This window comes from Struthio camelus, chromosome 3, assembly GCF_040807025.1.
Source record: "Struthio camelus isolate bStrCam1 chromosome 3, bStrCam1.hap1, whole genome shotgun sequence".
Lineage (NCBI taxonomy): Eukaryota > Metazoa > Chordata > Aves > Struthioniformes > Struthionidae > Struthio > Struthio camelus.
In genome coordinates this window covers 107,892,050-107,919,891 of record NC_090944.1, presented here as the reverse complement: position 1 = coordinate 107,919,891, position 27,842 = coordinate 107,892,050, and the positions used below count along the sequence as shown (strand labels likewise).

The window sequence follows — 27,842 nt, the reverse complement described above, 5'->3', positions numbered from 1 at the left end:
CAACATTTTGCTTCGTGTTCAGTGGTTCTGTGCTCGCCACGCACACAATGCAAGAAACCCAGCCCTGGGATGGTTACGTGCAAGGATATGTATTTTAATAGCAGCCTATAAAATAAGTCTCAGGATTCAGATCGGACAAGTTCCCTGCAGCTCTCCACACTGTCTAGACAAAACAAGGCAGCAGTAAAACCAAGGCAGTAGGTAATGATCTCCTCCAAAATACATGCACACCTTGTTTCAGACAGAGGTAAATCCAACTGGATAATGTGCTGGCACTAAACAGCAAGGAAGACAATCACCCGTCCCCGGAGGGGGAAGCAGGAGAGAAAGAATGCGTTTGTCTATGAAGAGCTCCCTTTAGGAGACTTTCAATGGTTAGACTCAGTTTTACAGACAAACATGCCTTGCTGCAGCAATCTGAGCACTCACTGTGCAAGGGATGAGGCTCCTAGGACCAGCCGTGATAGCTGCTGTAAATCTGTGATCCTTAAAATAGTCCTGTGAAAAATGCACATGCTTGGGTCAACAAACTAACCTCCCAGAGAAGCAAGAACCCTTGCATCAGCCTGACCTCAGCTCAGGTAAGCATCTGAGATAAAGGACAGCACTTCATGGATTTCCTTTTCAGGGTGTGCCTAGTCAAGCACCTTGCTCAAGCGCTTTGTTAAACCAAGGCTACTGCAAGTAGTATTCCACATTCTGATAGCTACAGCATATTGGGCCTATACTATCCAGAAAAAGTCCAACTGCCGAAGCGTGGAGACCAGAAGATCCAGACAAATCTCAATCTATAGCTTGGATAGCTCAAAATCTAGCAAGAAAGGACAGGAGAAGGAAGGACTGAATCCAGTTAAGCGGGTAGGGAATTATGCAGACAGGATAACAGTGGCACCAAGACCTTGGCAAAATCTCCACCAGAACCTCAGTGATACACCTGGAGCTTGAATCCAAAACGGACTCACACTTCATAGTGAATGCCATCTTCATGAGCTCTCCCAATCAGAGAGGCTCAGAGTAAGAAACTCTAAACGCTACAGAGGGGTTTATAGGTGAAGATCCCCTTCTTTGCTGTACTCATCACCAGCGTAGGCTGTGACCACATGGCACAGGAATGGATGCCTTAGTGCTGTGGGTTGTGGAGGCACCATTACAAAGGGATCTTAACCTTGCAAAAATGAAGCATGAGACTAGTTAAACCACAGGGGCCCAAGTCAAGAGATGCAAGTTCTGCTTCCAACTCCACAAGTGACTTCTGTCATGACCTCTATCTACCTGTGCTATTCCTCCTATATCCAAAAAGTAGAGAAGCAAGTTATGTCGTCTTTGCAGGGCTGCTAGAAGGCTACGGCTGAAAAACACACTGAGATTTTTGGTGCTTGGCTATGCAGAGTTACTGTTTGCATTCCAAAGGAAACAACCCTTGCAATGCCGTATTATTGTAACCTCCAACACCTAATGGCCTGCTCAAAGTTCTCATCAGAGGTCAGATCGAGTTAAATCCATCAAAATCAGCTATACAAAAGCCAGATACAAATGTCTGACATAGAGATCAGGCTCTGAGTTATTCACCAAGTGACTACTTCTCCACTTGCAGTCCCTCTTGTATTTGACTTATGACTTCACTGTAACACCAGTCCCCAGGACACCAAAGGGGAGCTGCTCAGTTCACCCACATCCTTCTACAGCTGGCCAGCATGGGCTTTCAGACCTGGGGAAGAGACGAGTCAGACTGCAGTCCTTGTCCATGCCACGCACCACCTCTGTCACAAACTTCCTTTCTAATCCCTTGAAACATCCTAAAAAACTCTGACCAGGGCTCCCAACACCGTCGTTTCCATGGGCAGGCCCTCATTTCATTGCCACCTTCCCTGCAGAGCCCCTTTGGGCACCTGCCTCCTCATTTTGGAGCTGCAGAACCTTCCCCAAATGACACCCACCTCTCCCCATCCCTCCTTGCCCCCCAGGCAGCTTCGTTTGCCCAGCAGCCCACGGGACGCCGGCAGCCCCTCGGCCCTCCGCCACGGCACTGCCTGCCCTCGCCCGCTTCCCCCTGGTCTCCGCCAGGAGGGACCTCTCTGGCGTTTCCTCATCCGCACGCAGCTCTCCTCTCCCCTTCCAGGAGAAGGGCCCCTCTGCCAGCTCTCGGCCCTCTTGAGCCATGCTCTTAAAGGAGAGATTCATGGGTCACAGCAAAGATTCAGCAATAACCAGTTTGCAGTGCTACACACACACACACACACACACACACACAGCGCGCGCGTGCTCAGCCACAAAGCCATCCCTCTCCTCCTGACTCAAACACACCACACAGATCAAGATATTAAAAAAAAAAAAAAGCTAAATAAACAAATGGCGAGAGTCCTATTATTAACAGCACAAAGAACTGAGATCTGTCTCCACTCCGCCTTAAAATAAGGGGTTGGAGAACAGCCTTGGAGATCCATATCCAAAGGAAGTCTCCAGCGAGTCCTACCATGGCGAGGGACAAGCTATGTTAGCAGGTCACCACTTAGATACAGCAGCAGCATGGGAATATTTCAGGCTTTGGGTCCACGGTTTGCATTCTCCATCTTAGCGAGGAGTTTCTATACGGGGTGCCACATTGTGTCTCCACTCCCCACCAGACCTCCAGTTACATTTGAAACCACAAGCAATAAGTGGCACCAGAAACCAGCCTAGTAAAGCTTAAAACGGCCAGTGGAAGGGAAGGGGGAAGAAAGAAGAAGACGGAAAAAAAAAAAAAAAACCCAGTCGATCTCTAACAAATCCACAAACAATATAACAATATCAAATATGGGGGGGTATATCCTATAACAGATAAAAAGCCCTTGACGGTTGTCCCATGTTGAGTGTCTCCTTGAAGGAAAACTGGACACAGCACTGGGATATTTCTGGGGAAAGTCAACTGGTCTGAGAGAGCGCACAAAATTCCCTTTAAAGTCTATGTTTACCACATGGCAAGTCAATGATTAGGAATATAACATGACACGCAACTTAAAAGAAAAATGTTCCAGCGCTGTGTTGGACGGGAAAAATAATTAAAAAGCATCAAAGTTTTGGCTCAGAGACACAATTTCCACTTAAACATGTGACTGATGCATCTTTTCTTGCTTTGGGAAATTAAAAAAAAAAAAAAAGAAGAAGAAAAATTTCTACAATGCATATTTTCTCTAGCGATAAAACTCTGCAGATCTCCACAGTCCAGAATCAGCAGAACAGACCAGTTCCTAGGGTAAAGGCAACGCTTGCATTTGATCCTAATCTATAACATCTGCAAGGATCAAGGGAAAGACAACGCACAGGGCCTTGAGAAATCTCCCAGATTCTTAAAGAAAACATTTCTGTTCTTGCTAAGCCAGCGTCCTGCTCAAAGCCCCATTAAGATAGTAACCTTAGAAACTACTTTCTGGCACCCATATCAAACGCTACACATGCGAGCTGCCTGGGGAAGCCACACAGCACCAGAAATATAAAAGGGGGAAAAGTAGTTTCAGCCCCTTTCGTGCAGATCTCAGTACCTCAAATGCTAAGCGTGGCTAGAGTTTCACAACCTCTTGAAACAAGTGCCTCAATCTAGTGCATCTAGTGAACCCCAGAGGGAAACAGAGACCAAAGGATTTGCACCTTGTCAGGTATTTTCAGTTTCTCAGACACCCCCCTGCTCCCCCAACCTTGTCCCGGCATTTACTGTAGAACAGTGAAGAATCTGGTTCCAAACTACAATCCCTGGAAATCTTCATCCTCAGCACAGCCCACAGAGGGCACCAACGAGATGCGTTTGGAGCAGGCTGGGAAATGCGGAGAGTCATTTCTGGTAAAACTTCTTTAATGTGAGGAATGTCACGGGCTGGTACGGTTGGCAAAGTTTAATGCTGGACTTTTTTTTTTTTTCTTGACTTTTTTTTTTTTTTAACATGATCCTATGACTTCTTGATGTGAAGACAGAAATGTGCTCACTCTGCCAGTTCACCCATACAAGCCACACAAGAAATAATAATATGGGGGGGGGGGGGAAGAGTACAACTCTGAAAAAGAGAGTGAGGATAGGCCAGCTGATGTAAACAAGTTATGAAATAACCTAGGTTTGTATAACTGGCCCGATTGTGTAATGCCTTCCACAGAAGTGGAGGATTTAGTCTGTGTAGGCATATAAGCTGTTTTAAGATGTTTTCTTAGAAAAAATGAAAAGGCTTGTTAAAAAAAATTACTAGTCTTTTAGGTCCATGAATTCATGCAGTTTCAACAGGAAATATCTTCCATTCTTCAAGTTCCATTTATTACTCAAGACCAGAAGCTCGCAAGAGGAAAGAAGTATTATCCCAGAGTGTAACTAGATCATGTAAGTCTCAAAAAAAAAAACTTGCTTTCGGAAGGTCAAAAGAACAGGAAAACTGATCAACAGCTCAACACCAGCCAGCAACTCTCGGCAATCCAAGGAGTGTCTGGGCAGCAGGAAAAAGCAAACTATCACACTGTAAGTGTTTAGAAGGTCTCACTGACGGGAAATGCAAAGACTGGTTCACCACCACAGACAGAAAGTTTGGGGGCAGGGGCAGAAAGCAGGGAGACCCCTTTAGACGCCTTAAAAGATTAAATAAAGGCTGCTTAAGGGGTGCCCGCGTATGTTTTAAGGTGGTCGCAACAGCGTCTTGAAATCACACAACCCCTCTCAAAGCCACTCTACAGCGAAGACGCCCAAACTGCTGCGAGCCAGCTCATTTGAAAGTGCCAGACTACCTGGAAAACGACGATGAAAGGAGGAAGAAACAAAAAATGAAGCAGCAGCTACCTAAGCGAACAGAAGCAGGACGAAGAGGACGGAGGAATAAGCTCCGCGTATGTATTTCCACTAGTATCCCCGGAGAGGACTCGGCTGCGGGGAGCGCTCTGATTTCCAGGGCAGCCCTGCCCCAGCGCCGCCGCCTTGCCCCGCCGGGACGGGCGGCTCCGGCAGCCCCGCGCCCGCCGGCAGAGCCCCACGCGCGGCGGGACGGCGCCGTCCGCGCACCGCACGCCCCCCCCGCTCCCCCTCCTCATCCCTCCCCAACCCCCCGCCCAGCACGCACCGAAACCAGCGGAAAACTCCGCCAAACTCGCGGCCCGAAGGGGCTTGCCCGGCCCTACCTGCTGCGCGGCGCCGCTGGGGTAGGTGTCGGGGTGTCCCGGGGAGCCGCTGCTGCCTCTGGAGGAGGTGTCGAAGCTGCCGGGGTAGTCCTGGTACATGGTCCGCGGCGGGGCCGGGGAGACGGGCCGCCCGCCTTCCCGCACCGACACCCGCTCGCTCCCTCGCCGTCTCCCCGCCCCCTTCTCCCGCCCGATCTTTTATTTTCCGCCCGCTCGCTCGCCTTCCCAGGGCTCCGCCGGGGAGGGGGGGGGGCGGGGGGGAGAAAAAAAAAAAAAAAGGACTTTGGGCGGAAAAAGGAAAAAAAAATAAATTTTTTTTAAAAAGCTCCGGCGATGCGAAAAAGGCTCCGCGAAACCCCGCGGCGGGCAAGGGGCTGCCCGGCGCGCGGAGGGCGGCGGGGGGCGCGGCGGGGAGCCGAGGCGCGCACACGCACGCTCCCGCGCCCGCACTCACACGCGCGCACCTTTGCGCTCCCCTGCGCGCCTGCCGCGGCGCGGAGCGCGGGACGCGGCGGCGCAGCGGCTCCCGGCTGCCCTTTTACAAAAAGTGGCGCGGCGCGGCGCAGCGCAGCCCAGCTCCGCGCCCGCGCCTCGCGCCGCTCCGCTCCGCGCGGCCGCGGTGACTCAGAGCAATGGCACCGCGTCAACCCCGCGCGCTTATTATCCGGCCCGGCCCCGCCGCCGCCGCTGCCGCCGCCGCACCATGTGCACTTGCACACGTCAAACCCCCGGCTCACCGGCCCCACCTCGCCAGCGCGGACGCTCCCACCTGCCGCCGCCGCCGCCGCCGCGGGGGGGGGAGGGGGGACCGCCCCGCCCCCCGCCCCGCCCCGCTCCGCTCCGCCGCCGCCCCCGCAGCCCCGCGGCGCCCGGCGGCCCCGCGCTCCGCGCGGCGGCGGCGCCCGGCGGGTTCCCGGCAGGCGCCGCCCCGCTCCCGGCCGCCCTCCTCCTCCTCCTCCTCCTCCCCCCCGCACCGCCCCTCCGCTTGGTCCCTTCCATTGTCGCACGTTGCCAAAAATGGTCATTTGCGTCGCTCTACGCGAGTGTGGGTTTCCTTGCCGAGGATGACGTGTTCCGATAGGGATTCCCTGCTCCGCCGGCCGCCGCTCCGGCTGGATTTAAAGGGGAACGGCGCCGCTGCGTCCGCCGCGGGTTCGAGACCGCCGCCCGGCCGCGGGGGGTTTTGGGGGGGGGGGGGGGGTCCAGGCCGCTCCGGCCGGGCCGGAGGTGGAGGTGGTCGTGGAGGTGGTCCCCGGAGGAGGGGGGTGGAAGCTCCGAGGGAGCAGCCGCCGAGGGCCCGAGCAAGCGGTAAGGGGGAAAGTAACAATAGCGATAATGACAAATAACGATAATAAAAAGCGCGCTGCCCGCGGGCCAAGCCGCGCCGCGGGGTCCAGCGTGTCCCCCCCCCCCCCCCCCGCCGGGTTGCCCTGGTGCGGGGCGGCGGCCGGGGGCTCCGTGCGGGGCCCGGGGCGGGCGCGGTGCGGTGCGTGTCCGCTGCCCCGGCTTGCGCTGGGCTGGGTGTACAGTCGTTTTTACCACTTTTTTTTTTTTTTTCCATTTTTTCTTCCTGTTTCTGTTTTAGCGCATCCCTCCATCCTGCTAGGAGCCGGCTGCAGAGCCGCTCCGGGCATCCAAACCGCAGTATGTCACGGTAGCGGTAGGTAACGAATCGAGGCATCTGATTTATGGCAGAAGCTCAAGGGCAGGGGCTGTGACAACCCATTTCAAGCGTGTTGCGTTAGGAGGTCAACGCCTGGCCCAGGCTGGGAGGTGGCAGGAGCACACGCGGCAGGTCTGTCCTCACCAAGAACAGGGACTTTTGGTGAGCCACAGCAAATACAGCAGTTGTGTGCGTTTACCGATTATTAAAATGCTGCTATTAAAAGTGAAATGTTTATTTTCCATCTTCCCTAGAGGATTCATCCAGCACTTAGAGCGTCTTTCCTGCTGTTAGGGAAGGAGAAATCATCTAACTTCAAGCTATAAAGTCCCATTTAAGTTGTCTCATGGAGAAAGTATTCTCCCACAGCAGCTCATCGGAGAGTAATGGGTGTTCCTGTACCCCTGCTATCATCCTAGGGAAGGAAAAGGCAGCACCGATGAGAACTCCAGCACTTTGGGGGAAGTCTGAAAAGAAGCAGCATGTCAGTGAGACGTCTTTAGCACCTGGCAAGCCAGGCGTTTGGGAGTAAAACTCCTGCTGATGCTGTTTGGTTTTCAGCACCTTCATTTTCCAGGCAATTGAAATGCTTGATCCAAATTAGCTGGCCTATTTTGTGCGGCGTCTAACTTGGGAGGAGGTGGGGCCAGGGCTATAAAAATAAACCAGTGCTTCCAATTTGCATTGCATTAGCAGCGAGGAGCTGGGGAGGGGGTGAGTTACTTTAATAGGCACTGTGCGATTGTGACGTTGTTTTCTCCTTTGATTGTACGTCAAACAGATGATCTGCACATGCTTGATTCTGCTGGGAAGAGAATTAGTTCAAGATGTGAGAGGAATTAGCCTGCAGTCGTTAAGGGACGAACAGAGGCAGAAAAACACACATTGTAATAAAAATAGCCTTAACAAAAGGTTTTATTTTTGGCTAGTCACCTCTCTTGGACAGCTCTTCTGCCTCCAGTTCTCCTCAGGTACCGGCTACTGGCGGCCCCAGTATCTACTGGATTACATGAACCACTGCTCTAATTGGGGATAATAAACCTTGGGTTTCTTCATGTTTTAAATCAAGCTGGTAGTCTTGTAGAAATGAAGCTACTGTGCACTGAGGAATGCAAAAGTAATTGGTTCAGAAAGACAGCCAGAAAAAAGGGGGGAAGGATGTGAGGAGAAAAGATGCTGTAGCTTTAGTATTAGGGCATTTTGCTAGTAGAGACCAGCTTTCTTGCTCATACTCCTAGAATTGTTTCTATATATATTTTTTTTCCTGTTCATCATTAAACCTAAAATACCTGCTTTCCTCATGTTTCAGCTCCAGCACAACATTTTGAGTGTTGTTTTCAAACATTATTCCAACATGATTTTGGCACATCTACCACGTCCTGCCAAATTTGCATTAGACCTTGTCTGGGAACAACTCACTTGAAACGACGTTTAAGTGCTGTTTTAATATTCGGCTTCAGTTAATGTGGATGCAATTAGTTGACACTTGTAAATCGTCAAGTTAAAAGCCCTGTAAGAAGTGTAGGAAGTTGAAAGCACACCTGAGGCCAAACCCTCACTTAGTGTCAGTCAGTGAACTTCTACGGCTGGATCCGCACCACCTTATCCTCCGCAAGCACCTGCCCCACAGCCCTCGGATGCAGTGTTGAAGTAGGCAAGTTTTACAGTATATTTACATTGACTTTGGTAGCGTTGCTTCTGGCCTGAGAGCATAAACTCTCTCGCTAAGAGAGAGCCACGCATGCAAAAGGGAACAAGAAAAGTCGGGAAAAGTAAGCAGCCCTGTGGAGGCTTTTCATTCTGGTATCAGCCCTTTGTAGTACTTTTTTGTTGTTGTTGTTGTTTTTGTGGGTTTTTTTGGATTCAAATAACACAGGCCAGCCTGGCTCCCAGTGCCCCAGACACATGCATTTTTAATCCACGTACAGACCGAGCTTCATTGTGCAATAAGCTCCCTGCTTCCAAAAAAACAAGAGATAACATGTGTGTCTGCCTAGTCTGTTCTTGCCTGAACCACAGACAAATTAAGACCAACCCAGGTTCCAGGGCGGGAGAGGATCACTCTAAGGCAAAGGAGACTGTGGCTGCCTGTGCTCCTGCGTTTCTGTAGCAATTAGGAGACTGAAACCAAGACCCGGGAGTGCTTTCCACAGCGCGCTTGCAGGAGCGAGGGTTAAGGGTACGTGGTAGCACCTTAGACTTAGCTCTTTGCAAGCGCGTGGCAGAGCCTGGGATTTATACTTCCTGCTCTCGGACTCCCTTTCCAGGCCCTGCTGTATCGATCACACTGTGCCACCTTCTTAAAGGCGCGACAATTGATTTGAGATCAAAAGGGAGAATTACAGTGACGTTCCTCTTTCTCCTTGCACCTCTCCTTCAAAATCGTTCACACTCAACCTACGAAGAAACCTGCAGTAATTATCTCGTCTTAAACGTGAACTGCAAGCCGTGAGCAAAAGCTTAGCAGCGCTGTGGCTGCCTGCACCGTGGGCTGGGCCAGCCGAAGCCCTGGTGACCTGAGGCAGCCTCCAGGCTGGGCAGGGGAGTGAGGGCGCCCCGGGGAGTCCTCACGTCCCTGAGGAGCAGGAGTACGACAGCTTGGCACTGGTGGGGTACGGGAAGCTGCAGAAGAGCCCAAGAAAGGGTACAAACCTTTTTTCCCGTATGGTTCCTTGTGTCCTGTTTTAAAACTGACTTCCCCGTCCCAACGGGCACTATAGCTATTACCATTCATTAAATTGCATTTTTACTGTATAAGCAACTTTGTCCCTTCCCAAGACCTTCTCCTCCACTGAAGAATCAGCATGTTTCCAGGGCTCTTCAGTGCTTCCCAACAACTGTACTTTCATCTGTGCAAGAAGTTTGCTTTCATATTGTTTCTGTAAGTGCTAAGAGCAAGTGTTTTGATGTTAACTTCTGGGAACAAACTCTTAAGCTACCACCTCACACTTAATTACAGTTATTTATTAAGTACTCCAGCGTATCCAAGAGAGAACGGAGGTTTTCTGCTTCAAAGTGTTTCTGGACATAGTTTGGCAAACACCTTTCACCAAGTAGAGTGCTTTTCCCAAGCGTGCACTGTCAGATCACAGAGGCTTTTCTGCTGTTGATAATCCTGTTGTTTTAGGAAGGCCTAACTGTGTACACAGGGCCCGGACCCAGCCGGGCGCCTTATCTTTGCAGCAGTGAGTCACGCCTTTGAATTGCTCTCAGGTGACTGCCGTGAGATGCTGCGTGTGTGCGAGTGCGCCCAGCTGGGCCAGGCCCACCTTCCCAGCGGGGCAACTGCTGCCCTACAGCCCCTTCGCCTCGATGAGACTAATCCTGCCGCTCTTCCTGCAGCCTGGCGATCGGCTCTCCTTTAACTCTTTCACAATCCCCATGCCAATAAAAGCCCCAGGATAAAGCCAGATACTATGATGCTATTGAGCCGTTTGCACAAAGGTTCAGTGAAGCTGGGGGTGAGGACAGGAGTCTCTCTCCCAGCGTTAGTTCCCTGTGCCCCAGCCAAATCGGTCCAAGTGGGGGCCTGCGGCATGGCCTTGAAGGCCTTAATCCTGTGGTGGGGGCTGCAGCCTAAAGCAACGCCCCACCAGTCCGAGCCCCTTTCTCCCAAAAGCTCCTGGGAGCCCTTTCTTTGGTGAAACCTTTCCCTCATCTTCCTTCACGCCCATTTTCTCCTGCTAGCTTCACACATATGGCAGCTTTGCTCTTTTGGCATTTTCCCTAGGGAAAAAGGTGAAATGCTTCCTCCCCGCTGCCTTCAGCACCTGCAGCGTGGGGCAGGACAGGCCAGGAGCTGGGGAGGCCAGGCAAGGGTGGAGGCTGCGGTCCTCTGGGGCCAGGCAGCACGGGGCAGCGGCAAAATGATGCTGCAGCGCTAGCAGCGCTGAACGCTTTTGATGCTGCCCATACGCCATGCACGTAGGATCGCGTTGCAACTGGAGTGTGGTGCCTTAGCCAGCAGCCCTGCTGTCTCTGTGCAGCATCAGATCCGCAGCGATCCCAGACATCAGACAAAGCCAAACACTACTTCAAAGCAGAAACAGCTTCAGCCCACTTAAGCAGCTCCAGAACAAGGATCCTCCCTACCCACTGAGAAGCAGGTGCAAGCAGTGGATTGGGACCAAGGGATTATTAAGAGTGACCACAACGCACAGTTTATGGCGTTTTTCTGGTCTAAGGAAGGAAAATAGCTGCAGGAGATACCAGCCTGGAGACGAGCAAGCTCCCTCGTATCCCCAGAGCATGCAGGACGTGAAAGATGGAAGCGGAGATCCCAGCAGGCAAGCTCTAGACACCTCTTGGCCTAAGATGAACAGTCTTATCTTGATACCTATGTTTGTCTGTCCCGCTCAAAACCTGCCTCACCAACACGAGAGCTTGCCTTTCCCCGCTCTGGCGTCCCGGGTTAAGCAGAGAGACCACCTCGTGTCCCAGTGGCCATCCGGCCCTGCTGTCACAGCAGCCCACGGAGGCTGGTTTGCACTGCTGTCAGCACGGTGCCGTGCTCGCAGGCCTGAGCGAGGCTGCGCGCGTACGGCCAAGGGAGGAAGGACCCCTCGAGCCCGTAGGGGTCTGGCCACGCGGTCTTGGAGGCGGCTCAGCTGGGACTTGGCTGCAATGTGCTTGGGCTTCTGCCGTCTGATGGGGACAAATATTCCCCGTGCTGTGCGCCCGCTGAGGAGGGCAGGGCAAAGGAGCCGGGAGAGCACGTGGCCCCTCAGCCCAGGGGCCTTCCTCCCGGGGAAAGAAGGATACCCGTTCACGTGCCACTTCAGAAAGTCCCCACCGCTGACTAGTTCAGCCAACAGGCACCGGCTGCCCGGAGACAAACCATCATCGTGGCCACACAAAGCGCTTAATGGCAGGGTAGCCGGCTACGCGGCAGAGTTTGGACGTGATGCCTTCTTCGTCACCTGGCTCTGTAAGGGACGTGAACATGTCCTCGTTTTACACCCACCTCGCTGTGTTTTGTGCACGGAGCCGCCTGTTCCAGCGAGGCTGGCGGGAGCTCAGCAAACGGGCTTCCTCCTGTCGGGGAGAGCAGCAGAAAGACCCAAAAACCTGCATTAGGAAGAGTGAAAAGGAACCGGTTAGCGCCCCTGTGGCTCATCTGAAGAGAGGCTGAGGACAGCAGCGTCCCTCGAAGCGCACGTGCTGGGGCACGGCCGGAGCCAGCCCCTCGGCCGCCCCGAGGAGGGGAGCCGCGCGCCACGCTGCGGCAGGCTTGGCCCACCTCTGCCTCCTGCAGAGTTGCTAACGTTATTCTCTGCAGTATTTGGCACTGGCCAAGTGGATCACCCAGCCGAGCTTATCAGACAGCTCATTGTTCCTGTCTGAGTGATTCAGCCCCTCCAAAGTATTCAGCAACGGTGCAGCGAGGAGGAGGAGGGAGGCGCGTGGCACGCTCGCAGCTTCTCCTTCCGATAGCAGAGAAACACGTGCGAGTTAACATCTGAGCTCAGATCTAGTTCAGGCAGCTTGACCTTTCTGCTGGTAAACCTCCCGTGAGTTGACATGAGAGAGTTTGACAGAAGCACTCAGGGGAACGTGTGGCCAATAAGTGAGACTTACTTTTTCTAGCGAGGAATATTGATTGGAGCATGGCCTGCAGACACGGCTCGAGGCGGTGACGGGGTTTCGGCACAGCTAACTCAGGGTACAATCAGAAGGCACGGCTGAGACACAAGGGGAAAACTGCTAGAGTAAAGCAATTTGCTGACTGAACCTGCAAGGTGTCCTATCTGTCTCCTACTGTAGCGACTTTTACGCCTCTGAAAGATACTGGGCTGAAAGCCTCGGAGGGAGGGTGAAGTCCTGCAAAATTTGCAGGCTAGGCAGCGGCACGGAAAGCTCACTGCATGGCTCACCCGCATCCTGATCCAGGTGGGTGGCTTTCTGGCCGAATGGCTCTTCCCATCATCCTGGACCATTTTTCCCACTGCTTCCCCAGCAAAGAAACATCAGTTAGGCAGTACTGATAATTTGCGGGAATGTGGGCATTTAGGACTGGAAGTGGATCAAGGATCCACTCTGAGGCTTTTTAGTCTGTCCGGGATGGGCTCTGCCCCAGGGACCCAGCCATAAAAGGTGCCGTATGACTGTGTCAATGCGAGAAACCGAAAATGAGCCTGTGCAGCCTCGTTGTGAGAACCAGAGCTGTGGCACATGCCCCAGGCCGAGATCCCCGGCCCATGCAGCCCCAAAGCTCAGTGAGAGTGGCTATTCACAGCGGGCGGCGGTGTTATCAGTTACTGTTTAGCCCTGAGAGCCTGGCGCGTGAGGAGCCCTGGCTGGGATCCCGCTGCACCAAGGGATGTCCCCAGGTAGCCCATGTCGCGGTAGGTGCCCAGGAAAGCTCAGACGGAGCCGGTCCAGCATCTTGCTGGTGGCTCCATGAATCTGCGCGGTGTTTCAGCAGGCATGCTCAGGCTTTGAAGAATGGCTTCCTAAAAGTTTTGAATGAGGCCATTTCCTCCATGGGAGCACATTTTGAAAATGTTGCTCCTAGCTTTTTACGCTTACAGGGAGACCAAACCACGCATGAGCCAGGACTGTGCTCTTTGCCCAAGTCCACAGAAAGCCCAAAAGAGTCACGGAAGGAAAATAAGAACTATCCAAACTGTTTTAGTTCTGTATTTATCTTGATGACTCTTAAGTAGCAGTAATACAGCCAAATTCTCTGGGACGTGAGGCAGACACTGTTATTATGTAGTATTTCTTAAATGCCCAAGTCTAAACACCTCCCATAATAAACTGCTGGCTTGCTCATGAATATAAAATGCCGTTTTTGAGAGCAGCAAGATGACCTAGGAGCTCAGGTTACGCACCATCTATATGCAAAAGCAGCCTGAGTTCTTTTAAAGCAATGCGTAGTATTACACCAACGTGAGCACCGAGCACAGGAAAACATACTGAGCGTTTATAACGCTGGGCAAACTTTTAGATGGTTACAAGGATAGTCTTGCCCAGGATGTTGTTTAATCTTTCCACTATGGTCTGTTCTTTTTTTTTTTCCCCTCCACCTTCTTCCTCCTGCTGCTATGTATAGAAATGCAAAGAAAAGCAGAGTTTTTCCATCTGTGGTCTAAGGGCATGACCGGGAGGTGGGTGCTCTGGACAGCGGCCGTTCCTGTCAAGTGGGCCACATGTTGGTGTTTGCGGCACCACTATTTACCCACCTGCCTTTCCCCTGGTTAGGATGTGATTTGGAAAAAATGGCTTAGCGCCTCTTCCTTTTCAGCTGTGTGACAGAAATTAGCCGTTTCGGCTGCTCCTTGCGCCGCCGTCGGAGCGCAGCGATTCTCTGCGTGGTCGCTCTGCACTCGGGTTCTTCTTGTCCCTTTGGAGCTCCGAGGCGAGAGAGCGAGTCCCGGTGGGGCGGATTTGCCGTCCCTTCTCCAGCACCCCTGCTGCTGCCCGGCTGCTGGGTGAAACAGCCTGCTCGCTCGCAGGTCCCTAACGCTCCCGAAGCGGGAGGGTGCCCGTGCAAACCCGGGAGCGGGCGAAGCGGCGCAGGGCAGCGGCGGGAGCAGCCAGCTGCCGTGCAAGCGCTGCGCTCGGTTTGCGTGCCTCCGTGCCCACTGCCACACCTCAGTCAGCCCGTTTCCAAAGCGGGTTTAATAACACGCATTAAAATACCTGAGGACTCACAATAAGCAATGTTATTTGTGGATGCAAGTCAGTCTAAAGAGCGATCATACGAGTTAACCTGCGTGTGACGGCAAGCGCCAACAGGCCCGGGTGGCCGTGGGACACCTGCTGGCTTGCGCTCGGCCGGGTGCTGCTGCGGCAGCCGCAACCTCCCAGCTCCTCTGCCGGCAGGAGCAAACCCTGTGGCATGGGGGTCTGCACTCCTTCAAGAGCCCACGCAAGTTTTGAGACCTTCAAACTGCTGGGCGAGCCAGAGCCAGGCTGATCGCTCTGCTTTTTGGGTGCTTTTTAGGTGCTGGGTCTTCATGAACAGGCAGCAAAGCCCTGAAGACGGAGGAATCCTCTGCTCTGCTCTGCTCTGCTCTGCTCTGCTGTCGTCTGTTCGATCATGCTGTGCTGGCAGTTTGCAAAGCTGTCTATTATCAACGTGTTAATAACCTTTCACAATGTTTAATTACTTGGAAAGGTAATCGGTCCTCTGGTAATTATTTAAAAAGCATGCCCATTTCACTTGCTCTTGGCAAGGACTTTTCTTTTTTGTCTTTCATTCTCGCAATAACTATGTTACAACTGCTCCGGCTTCAAAAGGCTATACCTATTTGTAAAACAAAGAGGAAGATTGCTCGGTGGCTTTCTGGATATCAGCTCTGCAGTAGGGTGGCGTGCCACAGATCTCTCCCTGCCGACATTATTGTGTGTGCATTAAAGGAGACTAGCTGCAGTATTTTTTTTTTAACGGTTTCTCATTTTAGGTGCCTGTTTTGACGCAAGGAGCCAGATTTTGGGGAACAGACTCTTTAACTTCAGTAGGAGAGTTGGCACCCACCACTAACTGCAAATAAATGAACCGCAAAGAGCCTACAAATGAAAAGCCGAGTCCCCCGCATGCAGCCCAGCATAAGCAGCCCCGCTTGCGGCTGCTCTGGTGCCGCCGACACCTGTGCGGGCTGCAACAAGCTGCAGCACACGAGGGTCGGAGCAGGAGCTGGCAGCCGGAGGAAGCGGAGAAGCACCTTTCTGGGTGGGCGACAGTGCCACAAGGCTCCCTTTGGAGCCGGTGACGCACCACACCTCGTGGCCAGGGGCTCACCAGCGCCGCGGGACATGCCTCCGCTGCGTTTGGTGTCGCCGGGGAAATGCAGGATGCTAGGAGCTGCTCCTGCTGAGTGGGTGCTATTGATTGGAAAGAGCAAGTGGTGGCACGGACACGGCCTCGCACCCGCGAACTGCACCAGGGTGATGGCTGCATCCCCATGGGCAGCCCCAGTGCAGCTCAACCAGGGATACTGGTCGCTAGGAAAGCGTCTCACCACGGTGGCTCCACGGAGGCGAGCCTCTTTGCAGAGGTACGCAAGCTCCTGGCTCATCCCACCAACTACCCCCTGGCTCATCCCACCAACTACCCCCTGCGACAACCTGCACCTCTGCACCAGGGTCTGGAGAAATGACCCAAAACTACCTCCCTGAGGCCTTTGGTAGCACCCCATGACCGTCACGGCAAAGGGGCCAGCGCCCAAACCACTCTCAGGTGACAGCTTTGTGTGGCCAATGCTAGCAGCTGCCCCCAGGGAGGCTGGTAGCCTGAAAGGCTTAAACTTGCACCAGTCGGAGTCACAGCTCTTGGCTATGGAAAGTCTTAGACTAGACTGACTGAATTTGTCCTTTCCCACTGTTGAATATCGTCTTATGAGCCAACGTGTTTCACTTCAGAGGATGATGTACTCATTTTTGGGAGAAAAGCATAAAACAAGATGAGAATGAAACATTATTCATGACAGGAGAATGCCTCTGTAATTTTTTTTTTCTTTCTCCTTAAGCACAAGTCTGTCAAAGAACAACAACAACAACAACAGCAACAAAACCCAGCGGCTCTCAAAAGACCAAATCTCAGCTTGCAGTTTTCCCCGTATTCAGAATCCTGGTCTGAGTCCCACAGCCCATCTATACTTATGTTTTTCTCATTTTCTTGAAAGTCTTGACAGGTTTGTTTGTTTTTCTTTTTTTTTTTTTTCAAAAAAAAAAAAAAGAAAGAAAAGAAAAGAAGGAGAAAAAAAAGCTTTTAACAGCCCTGGGCCAGAAAGCTCACACTTGCTAAATCACAAGGTTTGCCACATTGAAATGTAGGGACGTGCCCACAAATGGGAACTGGCTGTCTTAGCTTTTGTTCTTGAATGTTTGCCAGAACCCTTAAAACAACACAAGTAGGTTCAGCCACCTAACATCCCTGCAACTGGAGGAGCCTATAAATACATGTATTAACATATCAGACACCATCGGCGCCTTTGCCAGCAGTGCAGGCAACCCTGCTGCAAAACTGTTCAGAGGCGGTGCGATGAGGAGGAGCAGAAAAGCCTGGAAGCACCGACCGTGTCTCCTTCCCGGCAGCTGCGCAAGGTTGCACTGACCCGGGAGCCAGGGTCGTTTCAGAGCCTGGTGATTACAGGAGGGCGATATGTACGGACACACCAGGCTGGGCCGGGGGAGAGCTGGTTTCTAAAAGCCCCTTCGTTCCTTGCCCGCTGTCATCTGTCCAAAAGTCCTACTGGCAAGGAAAGGTGCTGGTAAAAAGAGAAGGGCTTTGTTTCAAATGTCAGAAAACAACCTGCAGTGTTTTGATGTTAAAAATAAACTTATCCTAGATTTTAGACTCATGTGATTTGCTGTCCTCGTGCTGCCCGACCAGAAAGATACTGACAAGAATTGGATTTGTGTCAATAAGAGGAAAGATCACTTTTTTTTTCCCTTTTTTTTACAGCTTATTTAAAGAACAATGATTCGAAGGAAGACTGAGGGAACAAAATTCTTGGATCGGAAAAGTGGATCAGGAAAATGCAGCCCTTAAAGACAAATATTCAAAAAGCAACCTGTAGGGCAGCTAACAGCAATTAGGAGCTTCCTCAGCAAGGATCTACCAGCGAGCTCAAGACCTAATCCATAGCTCTCCATATGATTCCAGGGCTGGATATCCTTATTTAACTTGGACAGCACACCTCAGTGTGTCCTCAACTACAGATATATTTAGACTTCTATTTCAGTCATAGACTTGGAGAGAGACCAGATATACACCTCAGACCTTGCCTATAGTCATTCCTGAGCCACCTCGCTATTCTGCTAATGTTTATTTAAAGAGATTAGGGGTGGAGCATGTTCCAATGAGCAACTGAGAAGCTCTCCTGGACTGGGGTCTGGCCAGCCACCTCACTGTGACATTTTAACCTGGGAGATTATGTTTGTGTGTAGGCTCACACTTCAAGGTGCTCAGGGTCTTGATTTCCTCTGTCTCCAAACTTTCCTTCCTCTGTTTCCAAGCGGGTAAGGTTTCGCACCTCAAAGTGATTTAGTGTTTTGACAAACGCCACTGTTTGCCCCAAACTCAACAGGGCACAGACTCCATGGCGGGGGTCCCCAGAGCTTTACCTGCAGCTCTCGGGACCAGCTTCTCTCCAGCTCTCCTCCGTGGATCCCTGAGCAGCTTTGAACCATGCGCTCCTTTCTCTTGCTTAGGAACCCCAAATTATCTTTCCCTCAGGGCTTCAGGTCCCCGTTTAGGTCTCCCTCAGCAGAGTAGCTCTGCTGCACTGGACTGGGGCTCAATTCCTGCTCAGGAGCATGCAGAGCTTTCCTCTGCTCTTCCTGACCGTTTCCTGAACTTTGTCCCTTACTTGGCTGCCCAAGGCCTCCCATTACTTGCTGCCCCCTTCCCTGGGTGTGTGCCCCTGCCCTGAAGCAGGCTCCCTCCAGCAGGAAGCAAAGCCCTTGGTCTAGGGCACCTGGGCCAAACTTTTGGCATTGGCTCAATTTCCATCACCTGGGAAACACTAACGAAGCATAGATGGGTTGCAATGCTTCCCTCTGTGGTTCAACCCATCCTATGACAACATCTGAAGCACATTTTCAAGTTTCCAGATCCCACAAAGAGAGCGAGCAAAGCCCCATGCAGGATCGGACTCTTCCCTCACAACGTCATGGCGTTAGGCTATAAAGTTCAGCTTGTAAGTAACAGTCCCACCCACGATTTCTTTCCACATAATTATAGTTAGCTAGATACCAGGAAAAGGAGAGCCCCTGCCTGAGCTGCTGACGTCTTTTTCCTTTCAGGTTCAATGGCTGTTTTACTGTGGTTGAGCTTTCTTCCTTTTTGCTGCCCAGTCTTTCTTTGACTGGAATCATTCCCCTCTGAAAACTTAGTGACTTTTGCTGAAAAGCAGTTCTGCCACTTCTGTAGAGAAGCAACTTTTACAAACGACACAGTGGTAGTTACGGGATGTGTGGTTTACCTCAAGACGTCACATCTCCTCCCCCAGAGAAATCAGACGGGTTATTGCTCAAATTCAGCTTCGATTGTATAAAGGAAAAAAGCCTTGTGACTTTCACTACTAGTTTTAATGGTCTAAGAAACCTTCACATGCGTTCTCCAGGGTGTTTCAAAGGGCAATTAGCTGGGGCAAAAGATGCTGCCTTTTGGTAAACATATGCATAGAAAGTGTGTTATAAAATCCTGTGACTCAAATTTCAGTAGTTCCTCTCCAGGCAAAAGAGCTGTTGATTTTGGTAGGGGTGTTTCCTAAGCAAAGGTTGGACAGAAACCAAGTAAGAAATTTGAGTACCAGATTTACTGCTTCCCCTCTTTCCATTAAATACTTTCGAGGAGCAGAAGAGGTGATACATCTGACCTGCCTTTTTTATTGCCAGTCCAGTTGTGCTTGGCTGGAAGACGGTCCCTTGGAAACCGTCACCAGGGACCGTTTGGGTCCACACCGGGAAGGAGGCCGTGACAACTGTGTTTACTGAGTAGATCACTGTGCTCTGCCAGGGAAAAATCAGCTCAGCAAAAGCTGTGGTCCTCTTTATGAAATGAAAGCTATAAAATGAAGACGTAGGTGGGATGGTTGGCTCTGCTGTGCTGGACGCATGCAGCATGGTGCTGTGTTAGCGCACAGTCGAGAGAGCGCCGGGAAAGGAAATTAGCAAACCAAATCTCCCTATCCGAGCTAAATAAAATGCAGAAAGTAAACAAACGTCGTTGTCAGTGGAGACACACTTATTTTGACCTTCTTCTTACTTTCTGCATTTTGCTGGGAATGGCACTGGACTGACAAGCCGGGAAGCTGGAGCTTCAGCAAAAGGCACTGGTGCAGCCTGAGATCCACCGCAACGCAAGGCGAGAGCTCAGCTACTGTGGTCTGCCTGAGTTTTGATCTTTTCACAGATTTTGCTGCCAAGCATATCAGCTTTTTTTTCAGAAGCCACTTTAATAACCCTCAGGTTTTTACAGTTTTTTGTCTTTACAGACCCGTGCCAAGGTGAACCAGTATAAGCAAAATGCTGTGAATTCTCACGGTGCAAGGTTTTACTCATGCGTCAGATGATGTGTTAAAATAATCAGTTCTGATTTCCACTGTGAGTGCCCTAAGATGGGGTCCCTGAGAGAGGAGGAAACTTCCCTTATTTTACATAAAGATACTGTGTTATAGCTAACGAACACAGGGTTAACTCAGTGGTGTCTTCCTCTACACGTGAAATACTGTGCTTCAGACCTGCCCAGGAAATGTAGTTGGTTTCCTGTCGAGGAGTCACACAGCATTTTGTTAGACGAGGAACTCACTCACCTGCATATTGCTTCAGCACAATATTATCTAGCCTTTACATAGCAGTTTTTTATCCGCAGATGAAAAACGACCTGTCTGAAATCATGCAGCGGGTAACTCGGCCTCCATCGCCTGAGGTTGTAGGCCAGACTGGTTCCTCAACCAGCTCGAGCAGATGCCACAGCATTGCACCTCGCCAGAAAGGGGAGGTGGGCCACGCAGTGATGACGGGGAAAAGGGAACTATTATGATGCAAACAGATGGAGTGTGTGTGTGTGCGCGCGTGTGTCGCAAGGATATTATCTCCTAATACTGAAGTGTGAGCGTGAAGGAGTTCCCTTTATCAGCGAGACGTTTAGGTGAGGACAGGTCGCAGTTTGACACACGCCGAGGACGGGATGGACTTTGTGACCCAGCATGTTCATGTCAGGCCTCTCTATCTCTGATGTGGCTGGCAGGCAATTTGGTCTGGTTAATTAACCCTTCAGCTGCTGGGGACCTCAGAGGACAATTTGACAGTCACGGTAAAAATATTTTGTGTGTCAACAGTGCCTTTCATTCAAGGATCTCAAAGGGCTTTACACATATTAATTAACCTTACTTCCCCTCCACCCCCAAGGTAAGAATGAATAATTATCCTTATTGAGCAGTGTGGAAAACTGAGGACAAACGTGCCCAAGAGTATATATCAAGTGATGCAGACGAGTACAGAAGAAGAACGATTTCCAACCACAGCCACTAGACAGCACACCCTCCTGTAGAAAACAGCCTCAGCTTGCAAACTCCCTATGTCTATTCTGCTCAGTCCGAGGGTTTCTTCCCATAGAAGATCAGATACTCATATGTCAGAAAAAAAAGTTATTTTAATTTCAGAATACAAAGAAATCAATTTCACTTAAATCAAATTTAGACAACAAAGGGCATGAAAATATAAACTACAAAATATAAAAATATAAATTCCAAAAATAGAGATAAAAAAATATAAAATTAACAAAAAATCCATGTGAAAACTTTCTGGATAACAGAAAAGAAATGTTATGTCATTTATCCCATGTCTTGTATTAGCTTCCTTTACCGTTTTATGTGAGAATAGTAGTTCTGAAAGCAAGGCATAGTAAATGGGGAATTAAGTAATAGATTTTAAGGCATATTTTAAACCCAAAGGAATCAAACCTTCCATTATACATCCTTTATTATTTTACTTTACCACTATGAATTTCAGAGCTTGGAATACTTTGACTATCCTAGGCCTCCAACCACTCAATTTTCAAGGAGAATCACACCAGGATTGCTTAGATTGCAAGTTGAGGTTTATTTTAAGGTGATTAAAGAAAACCCAAAACACTGTCATCATCTAATCTGAGCTCTTTCGCAGCCTAGCCCAGAGGAATCCAGTTAGTTGCCTTGCTAGCCCAACTACTTACATCACATTGTTTGGTTAATTTTCATGGATGTATCTGTAACTGCTGAAGGGACTCCAGAGTTTCTCGACCTTCCAAACCCTGCTCCGCATTGCCTGGAGAGGCTCCAACACTGGGCTTCTTGTTTGCAAATTCTTTACCTACAGGAATGTTGTGGGAATGAATATACAAATATTGTGAGATTCAAAGATAGCACAGCAATCGGGAGGGGAGTCATAAATACACCTCGTGTAGATAATAGCGGCCATAAATTCTGTTGCCTTGATCCAGCTTGGCATTGGTACTTTGCAGAACTACTTGCTATGCTAGTCCCTCTGTCCACCGCAGGCTTCACAATTTATTATCAATATCTCTATACCATTATGGCTTTTGTGTGGATAGTTCAGGATAAAAGTAGCCTTTTCAGTTTAAATTAAACACTTTCCAAAGCAATATCAGATAAACTGAAAAATATCCACGTGAGGTGTGTTACTGACTTAAATTCATGATTTGTCTTACACCAGTACAACTTTCCTGTGTAAGTATCTCTTTGACAGCTGTTTGGCCCCAGAGTTCAAGCCATGCCTGACACCTTAACCTCTATAGATAGGGCTCTGAGGTACGAACGCTAATCAGGGCTGAGAAACCGGATAATTAACTCTTCTTCCTCACCATAGAGGATCCTCCATTGCTAGGACTGGCCTGGAGATGACGAGCACTTTCCCCCGTGTGGAGCAAATCTGAAGGCGGTCTCCTAGAAGGAGTGCCAACGTGGTGTGGTGGGAAGGGTCAGGAGGCTGCGAGGAGCCCTTCCTCCTCCTCCTCGGGCAAAGGGGCACTTCCCCATGGGCGCCAGCCGCGCTGCATGCCAGCGGTGGCAGCCCAGGGCTGGCCATGGGCGATGTCTTCTGGGCACTGGGGTGGGACTTCCTTACCCCTGCGACACCAGTGTGCTTTTTCACTTCTGCTGGATCCTTGGGCAGCTTCAGAGAAAATGGACATGGGCTGTGGTGTTAGAGCGTGTCAGCTGCGGGGTCTCCGGGTGGGATGTTAAAACCCCACCATCTTCGAGCCCCTTTGTCGAATGGCAGCATAAGTAAGTTAAGCGCAAGCATGAACGTGCAGTGGCAGCACTGTTAAAAAGCCACATAGATCGTATTTGTTATCAAGCCAGCCTAGACAAACATCATTCTTCTAGCAGATTTCTCACAAGATTGGTGAGAGCGTCAACAGCAAATCAGCTGCTGACCACGTAATGAGTTTTATAAGCGTTCGGGTACTGTGCTGCCAAACACGAACAGTGGCAGCTCACCAAAGCTGGTGTTCGCTGTTGTTTTACGAGAAAAGGGGGCAAGCAACACAAGCGTCCATCTCCGCGAGTGCAATTTATACGGTCGGGGCTGCACACACCCTGCAGCTGCACGTCGCCAGCGTGCCGCCGAGGCAGCCGCGAACGCGCCGAGCCCTGCACCGCCGCCTGCGTTCAGGCCCCGGCTGCCCTTGGTCGTCTGCTAGCTGTCAGAGCGAGCCTGCAAACTGCTTGGGGCAGGGACTGTGTCTTCGTCACTTCTTACAAACTCTATCTACCTTAGAGCTGCTTGACAGCTAATTAGGAAGGGGGAGCTTCTTTTAGAAGATGACTGGAAACCTCGTCACTCCAGCCGCTTGTAACTGAGCTGGGCAAAACATTTAGCATCGGTGCTGTCTGTTTCCAATTATGTCCAAGAGCATTTCTCAACAGAGGAGCCAAAGTCTTGATTTATAAGCTTTTGGACAAGAGAATGCAGTGTTTTTTATTATCTTTATCTCTAAATCAGCTCTTTTTATACTTGTTGCTTGTAACAAACTTGCAGAGTCTAATGCAAATCTTTCACTAAATTTCCCTCCATTCAGATGCTCAAAAAAAAAAAAAATCCTTAATTAAAGCTCAGGATAATCGCTTCTGCGTCAGATGGACAGGTTCATCCGTTGTCGCTGTGCTCGGCCTGTACGTGGGACGGGAATGCTGATTTTCAGAAGCAGAAGGGCGGTGTCCACCCAGAAGGTGGACAAGCAAGCCTAGAGATGAACCTTAGGCTGATGGTGTACAAATTTGCTACCCTTAAAGTCAAACCTCAGCACAGGCCTGAGCACACGCACCAGCTTGCAGTTCACAAACGTGGCTGAAGGTGGGATGGGGAGCCAGCCTGTTCCTCTGCTGCTCTTCAGGCATTTCCACACCAGACAGTTCTCTGGCTGCATTTGTTGCTGCATTGGCTTCCCACGTTTATACAGACATCACACGGGCTGAGGCTCTTCGATCTAGTGCCCAATATAAATTCACCGTACAAAAATTGCTTCAAGAAAATCGTATCCTCTGTGGAAGAAAAATGCTCAAATGCAGTGAAGAAGAGTTTTATGAGCTTTGCTCCAATATTTGTTGTGCAACATCCTTACAGGATTTCATTATTTACGACTTTATCTAGCTACTTTCTATGCCTAATAGCTCGGAGGTGCTGTTGATTAATTTTTTCCAGCTCTTTGATGTACCGGCAATAACTTGTCCATGCTTCTCTGTGTCAGGAAGATGGAAATTGCTACGGTAGAGTCAAGGCGTGGTATCGTGAGGTGGCCAAAGCTGGAGCAACAGCCCATTTCCATTGCAAGATGGAGATTCCCCCCTTGTCTCGCTTTTGCCACTTGCATTGCTCTAGTGCTGAGCAAAGGGCACCGTAAGCTGAGTCAACTCATCCAAATAGGAAAAACCCAACCAAAAAACCTTTTTTTTTTTTTTTTTTTTGAGTTGAGTGAATTGAACTTACTCTCCGTGCAATCACATATTTACCAGACCCGGTGTGAAGGAAGAGGCGAGCGATCAGTTAGTGAGGAGTGGAGGGAGGAGGATGAGCAAGCACCGAGAGGAAAAGGAGGGAGAAGGGCAAGTGGGGGCAGGCTGTAAGATCAGCTTTTGAAACCACACCCTACGTATGGACATTGGCAGTCGAATGCCTACTGCGCTGCTTCCGTATGCGATGGGGTAATCCGTCCCTGTGAATCTTTCGAATTAGGTAGTCATTTATGGGTTAGTGGGGTGTGTTTGGACGAACTCCAATGACAGACACGAAATCCATTACCATGCTGAGCTCTGTCCTGTTGCCTGCAATGCTAGGGCAAGATAATTTTTCTCCAGGAAATGAATCTTTTTCAAAGTGATTATAAAATTATATGACGAGGTTAACAAGTGATGTAAATCTACCCCTTTCCAAAAGCTTCAGTGCAGTTACACCATTTACAAAAGGATTTACTTCAAAATTTTTAGCTACGCCAGCACATTAAGTTGCTGATTAACTGGAGGTCTTCCTGAAAAGAGTGCATTTATCAGCATAAATAGACCTCTTTGTTCCCTTATGTAGAGGTTTTCAGTCTGCCTAAGTTAAAGTGTTTGCCAGTTCAAAATTTATTATTTCTTGTCATCACTTCTCTTATAGTCATCACCTCTCTGGTATCAGTCCAATTCTGTGGATTTGTCAATCACCACCACAAAGAAACTCTGAGCCAAAATAAACCTGGCATGGCTTGACTTCTATATTACAAATGTACTGGCACAAATGTTGTCCACAAAAGCCCTCATTTCAGCAAAGTGCTTGAAATCCCATTGACTTCAATTAATAAGTTAAGCAAGTACTTAAATGCTGTGTTTGAAGTGGGGCCTGAAAACCGTACCTTCGCCAACTGATTTGCTGGGTTTTTTGTAATACTTACACAGCTTTTAGAGGCATTTCCACATTTGAGTACCGTCAAGACATCAAAAGCTTTGGTGAGATCAAGGAGAACTGAAACCAGATACTACGTTTTCTTCTGACGTTTTTCATCTCGTAACTGATCGTAGCAGATTAAGCATTCAGGATTCAAGGACAGTGAATGAAACAATGAGATAGTCTTCTGGGGCACTTCCCTCTTCTTGAAATTATGGGGTCAAATCTTAAAAAAAAAATCTTACTTGAGCAAAACTACCCAAGCAAGGGGGTTACTGCCACACAAGATAAGAAAAAGCCATCAGATTCTGGACTACTATGAATACACTTTACTTCATGGTAGCTGATATTACATGCTACTCCTGTTCTCCCTGTATGCAATTACATAGGTCCATGCTTATTACAAAATAACCACAACGTGCTAGGAAGAACATTTTATGCTTCGTAGTTGGACAAGGCCCATCTGGTCTTAATCTGATTTTTTTTTTTTTCTTGAGGAACATAATCTATTTTAAGATTTTCCCCGTTTAACCAATGGAATCTATGTTAATTTGACCTATATTAAATCAAATTTTTTCCATTATTCTCTTTGCTGATCAAAGAGCTCCCAGACAGTTTCATGAGAAATAAGCATACCTCACAACTCGAGCAGGAAGCCCAAGTAATAGCATGCAAATGTTCCCCCACCTTCCTGGTGCTGTGAAGGCCGGCCGAGAGCCCTGCTGCCTCCCGAGCAAGCTGCTCGCCCTCAGCCGCAGACCCGCACGGCCTCCCGCTCCGTTCCCCGCTCTCCCCATCCCGCGGGAACTACGTCCCTTGGAAACTTCGTCAGGTGGAAGAAAAAGCCGACTGGCGCCGTTCCTGCCAGGCGGAAGGCACCGGGATGCGTCCTGCTGCAGTGCGCAGCTCTGGGTGCCCGGTTCTCGTAGCGTAGCCCAGGAGTCCAGGTGAGGGGCTGCCTTACCCATACCGACGTGTATACGCATACGCATACCTATAGCACATACATACATACATATAGCATATTTTCATGGGGTTTACGGGGGTGGACGGCGGCAGGGGCCTGCTCCCGGGCCACGGAGACGTGCCAAGTCGGGGACGGAGCTGCCCTCCTGCCCCGTGTCGCTCGCTCGGCCGGCTTCTCTGCTCCGCCGCTGGAGAGCCGTGCCACTGTGCCCACGTGGCACCACTGCTTTTTGCTTCCGTGTCTTGTTTATAAAATGGACACAAATACTTCACAAGGGTGTTGTGAAACCTAATTAATTAATACCTGTAACACACTTTGATGTCCTTGGATGAAAAGTGCTACACAACTACAAAGCATTTTTAATGTTATAAAGCAAGAACTTCTTGCTGTCTTGACTTGGCAAAGAGGCTGATTAGATGTTATCAGTTTTGCTGTCTACACTTACAGAAACTGCTGCAGTATGGTTTTGTTTTTAAAGAGTACCATATGAAAATGACAGAAGAGTGAATTTTGGGGTCTAACAATCGCCTATTCCTCCGTAACTTCAGGGAGTCGCCAGAAGTGATTTTGGTTTTCCTGCCAGTGAAATATGACAAGCAACATAGCCCTTCTCCAAAAAATCTAACAAAACAAAAAAGCTGATATATTTGCGCATATCAGTGTGTCCTGATCACTCCTGTTTTAGCTGTACTGGAAGACATTCTGGTCCAAGCTTGAGGAGAAAGCCATATTAGAGGAGCTCTTAATCCTGTGTTTAAGCAATTCAGCATAGTTTATGTTTCACAGAAGTCAACTGACTCCTAAATAGGACCTTGTTTGGGCCAAATGTTGTTCATTACTTTCTTCTGTCCTGCCATTAAGATTTTCCTCTTTGCAACGCTACTACTTAAGTCACAAAGACCCAACCTTGTAATTGGACTGAAAAGCACTGATTCTGCCTTCAGGATGAAAAACACAGCGGTTTCCTGCCAGCACACACAACTGCAGAACCCGTGCTTTTTCTTTATTTGCTTCACTCGTTTGGTAAGTGACGTTAAAAAAGAGGACCAAACCCCCGCTTTATGGCCATTGACTAAGTGGGCTCAGTGAGGGAAGTGTGTTTAGAGGGGAGCGCAGACAGCACAGCTTGGCCCACTAGCTTACAGTGTTAAAATACCAGACAGACCTGTCTGCGCTGCGTCTAAAGACACACATAATAAGTTAATTACAAAATATAAATGCCTCGACTCCTGTGATTTAGCAAACTGAAGCTCAAGGAGTTTTAATAATCTTGCTTTTCTCTCCCAATTAACACCGTTTACTTTTTGCATTTCCTTGACCTTGAGAAACGATCACACACAGTTCCACCTGCGTGGCTCCCCCTTTTAGCCGTGAAAGCACGGATGCGGCCCTCAAACCGTGCCCTGCTCGAGCAGCGCCACACGTCGTTTAAACTGGATGACAAAACGAGAAGGATCTCCCTGTAAACATTTACCCCGCGTTTACAAGACAGACTTGGGAGCCAGTCCCCCCGGCAGAGAAGAGTTTCGCTGCGTTCGACACGACTGCGCCAGGCGGAGGAGAGCTCGCGCTCCCGGCGCTGGCAGCCCCGCTGCCCGGCGGGCACGGGCCGAGGAGCCCCCGCCGCGTTCAGGTGTCAGCAGCGGGAGGCAGGAACACGCACAATGGAAGGAAACCGGGGACATCGCCTTCGCAAAGCCAAATAAACCA

General features: G+C 49.9%; 2 protein-coding genes across 23 annotated transcripts in view; one reads left to right on the top strand and one right to left on the bottom strand.

Annotated features, from left to right (window-relative positions):
* FOSL2 (FOS like 2, AP-1 transcription factor subunit) overlaps nucleotides 1-5,841 on the bottom strand; it is a 17,118-nt gene extending 11,277 nt beyond the window's left edge. Inside the window, exon 1 of the mRNA XM_068939590.1 lies at nucleotides 5,125-5,841. Within this exon, the coding sequence (XP_068795691.1) occupies nucleotides 5,125-5,223 (99 nt within the window). The 5' untranslated portion in view covers nucleotides 5,224-5,841. The remainder of the gene's footprint in view (nucleotides 1-5,124) is intronic.
* LOC138066831 (uncharacterized) lies at nucleotides 2,796-27,842 on the top strand. 22 transcript variants are annotated; one of them, XR_011140368.1, is made up of 5 exons: nucleotides 2,796-4,474; nucleotides 4,633-4,836; nucleotides 6,710-6,784; nucleotides 8,097-8,966; nucleotides 9,055-12,663. XR_011140368.1 is itself a non-coding variant. In XM_068939591.1 (5 exons), exons 3-5 carry the CDS (start codon nucleotides 15,308-15,310, stop codon nucleotides 17,215-17,217), a joined length of 666 nt encoding a protein of 221 aa, XP_068795692.1. In that variant the 5' UTR covers nucleotides 2,796-4,836; nucleotides 6,710-12,676; nucleotides 15,196-15,307; the 3' UTR covers nucleotides 17,218-19,855. The 22 variants fall into 22 exon arrangements, 1 of the variants encoding a protein (XP_068795692.1); XR_011140361.1 differs by adding an exon at nucleotides 7,569-7,758 and having other exon boundaries at nucleotides 8,097-12,663; XR_011140364.1 differs by adding an exon at nucleotides 7,569-7,758 and having other exon boundaries at nucleotides 2,796-4,836.

Coding starts and splice junctions, on each gene's coding strand:
- LOC138066831 (XM_068939591.1), top strand. CDS start 15,308: ATGAAAAGCCGAGTCCCCCGCATGCAGCCCAGCATAAGCAGCCCCGCT. Junction 15,790..16,260: donor AGGCGAGCCTCTTTGCAGAG/GTACGCAAGCTC, acceptor TTTCTCCTTAAG/CACAAGTCTGTCAAAGAACA.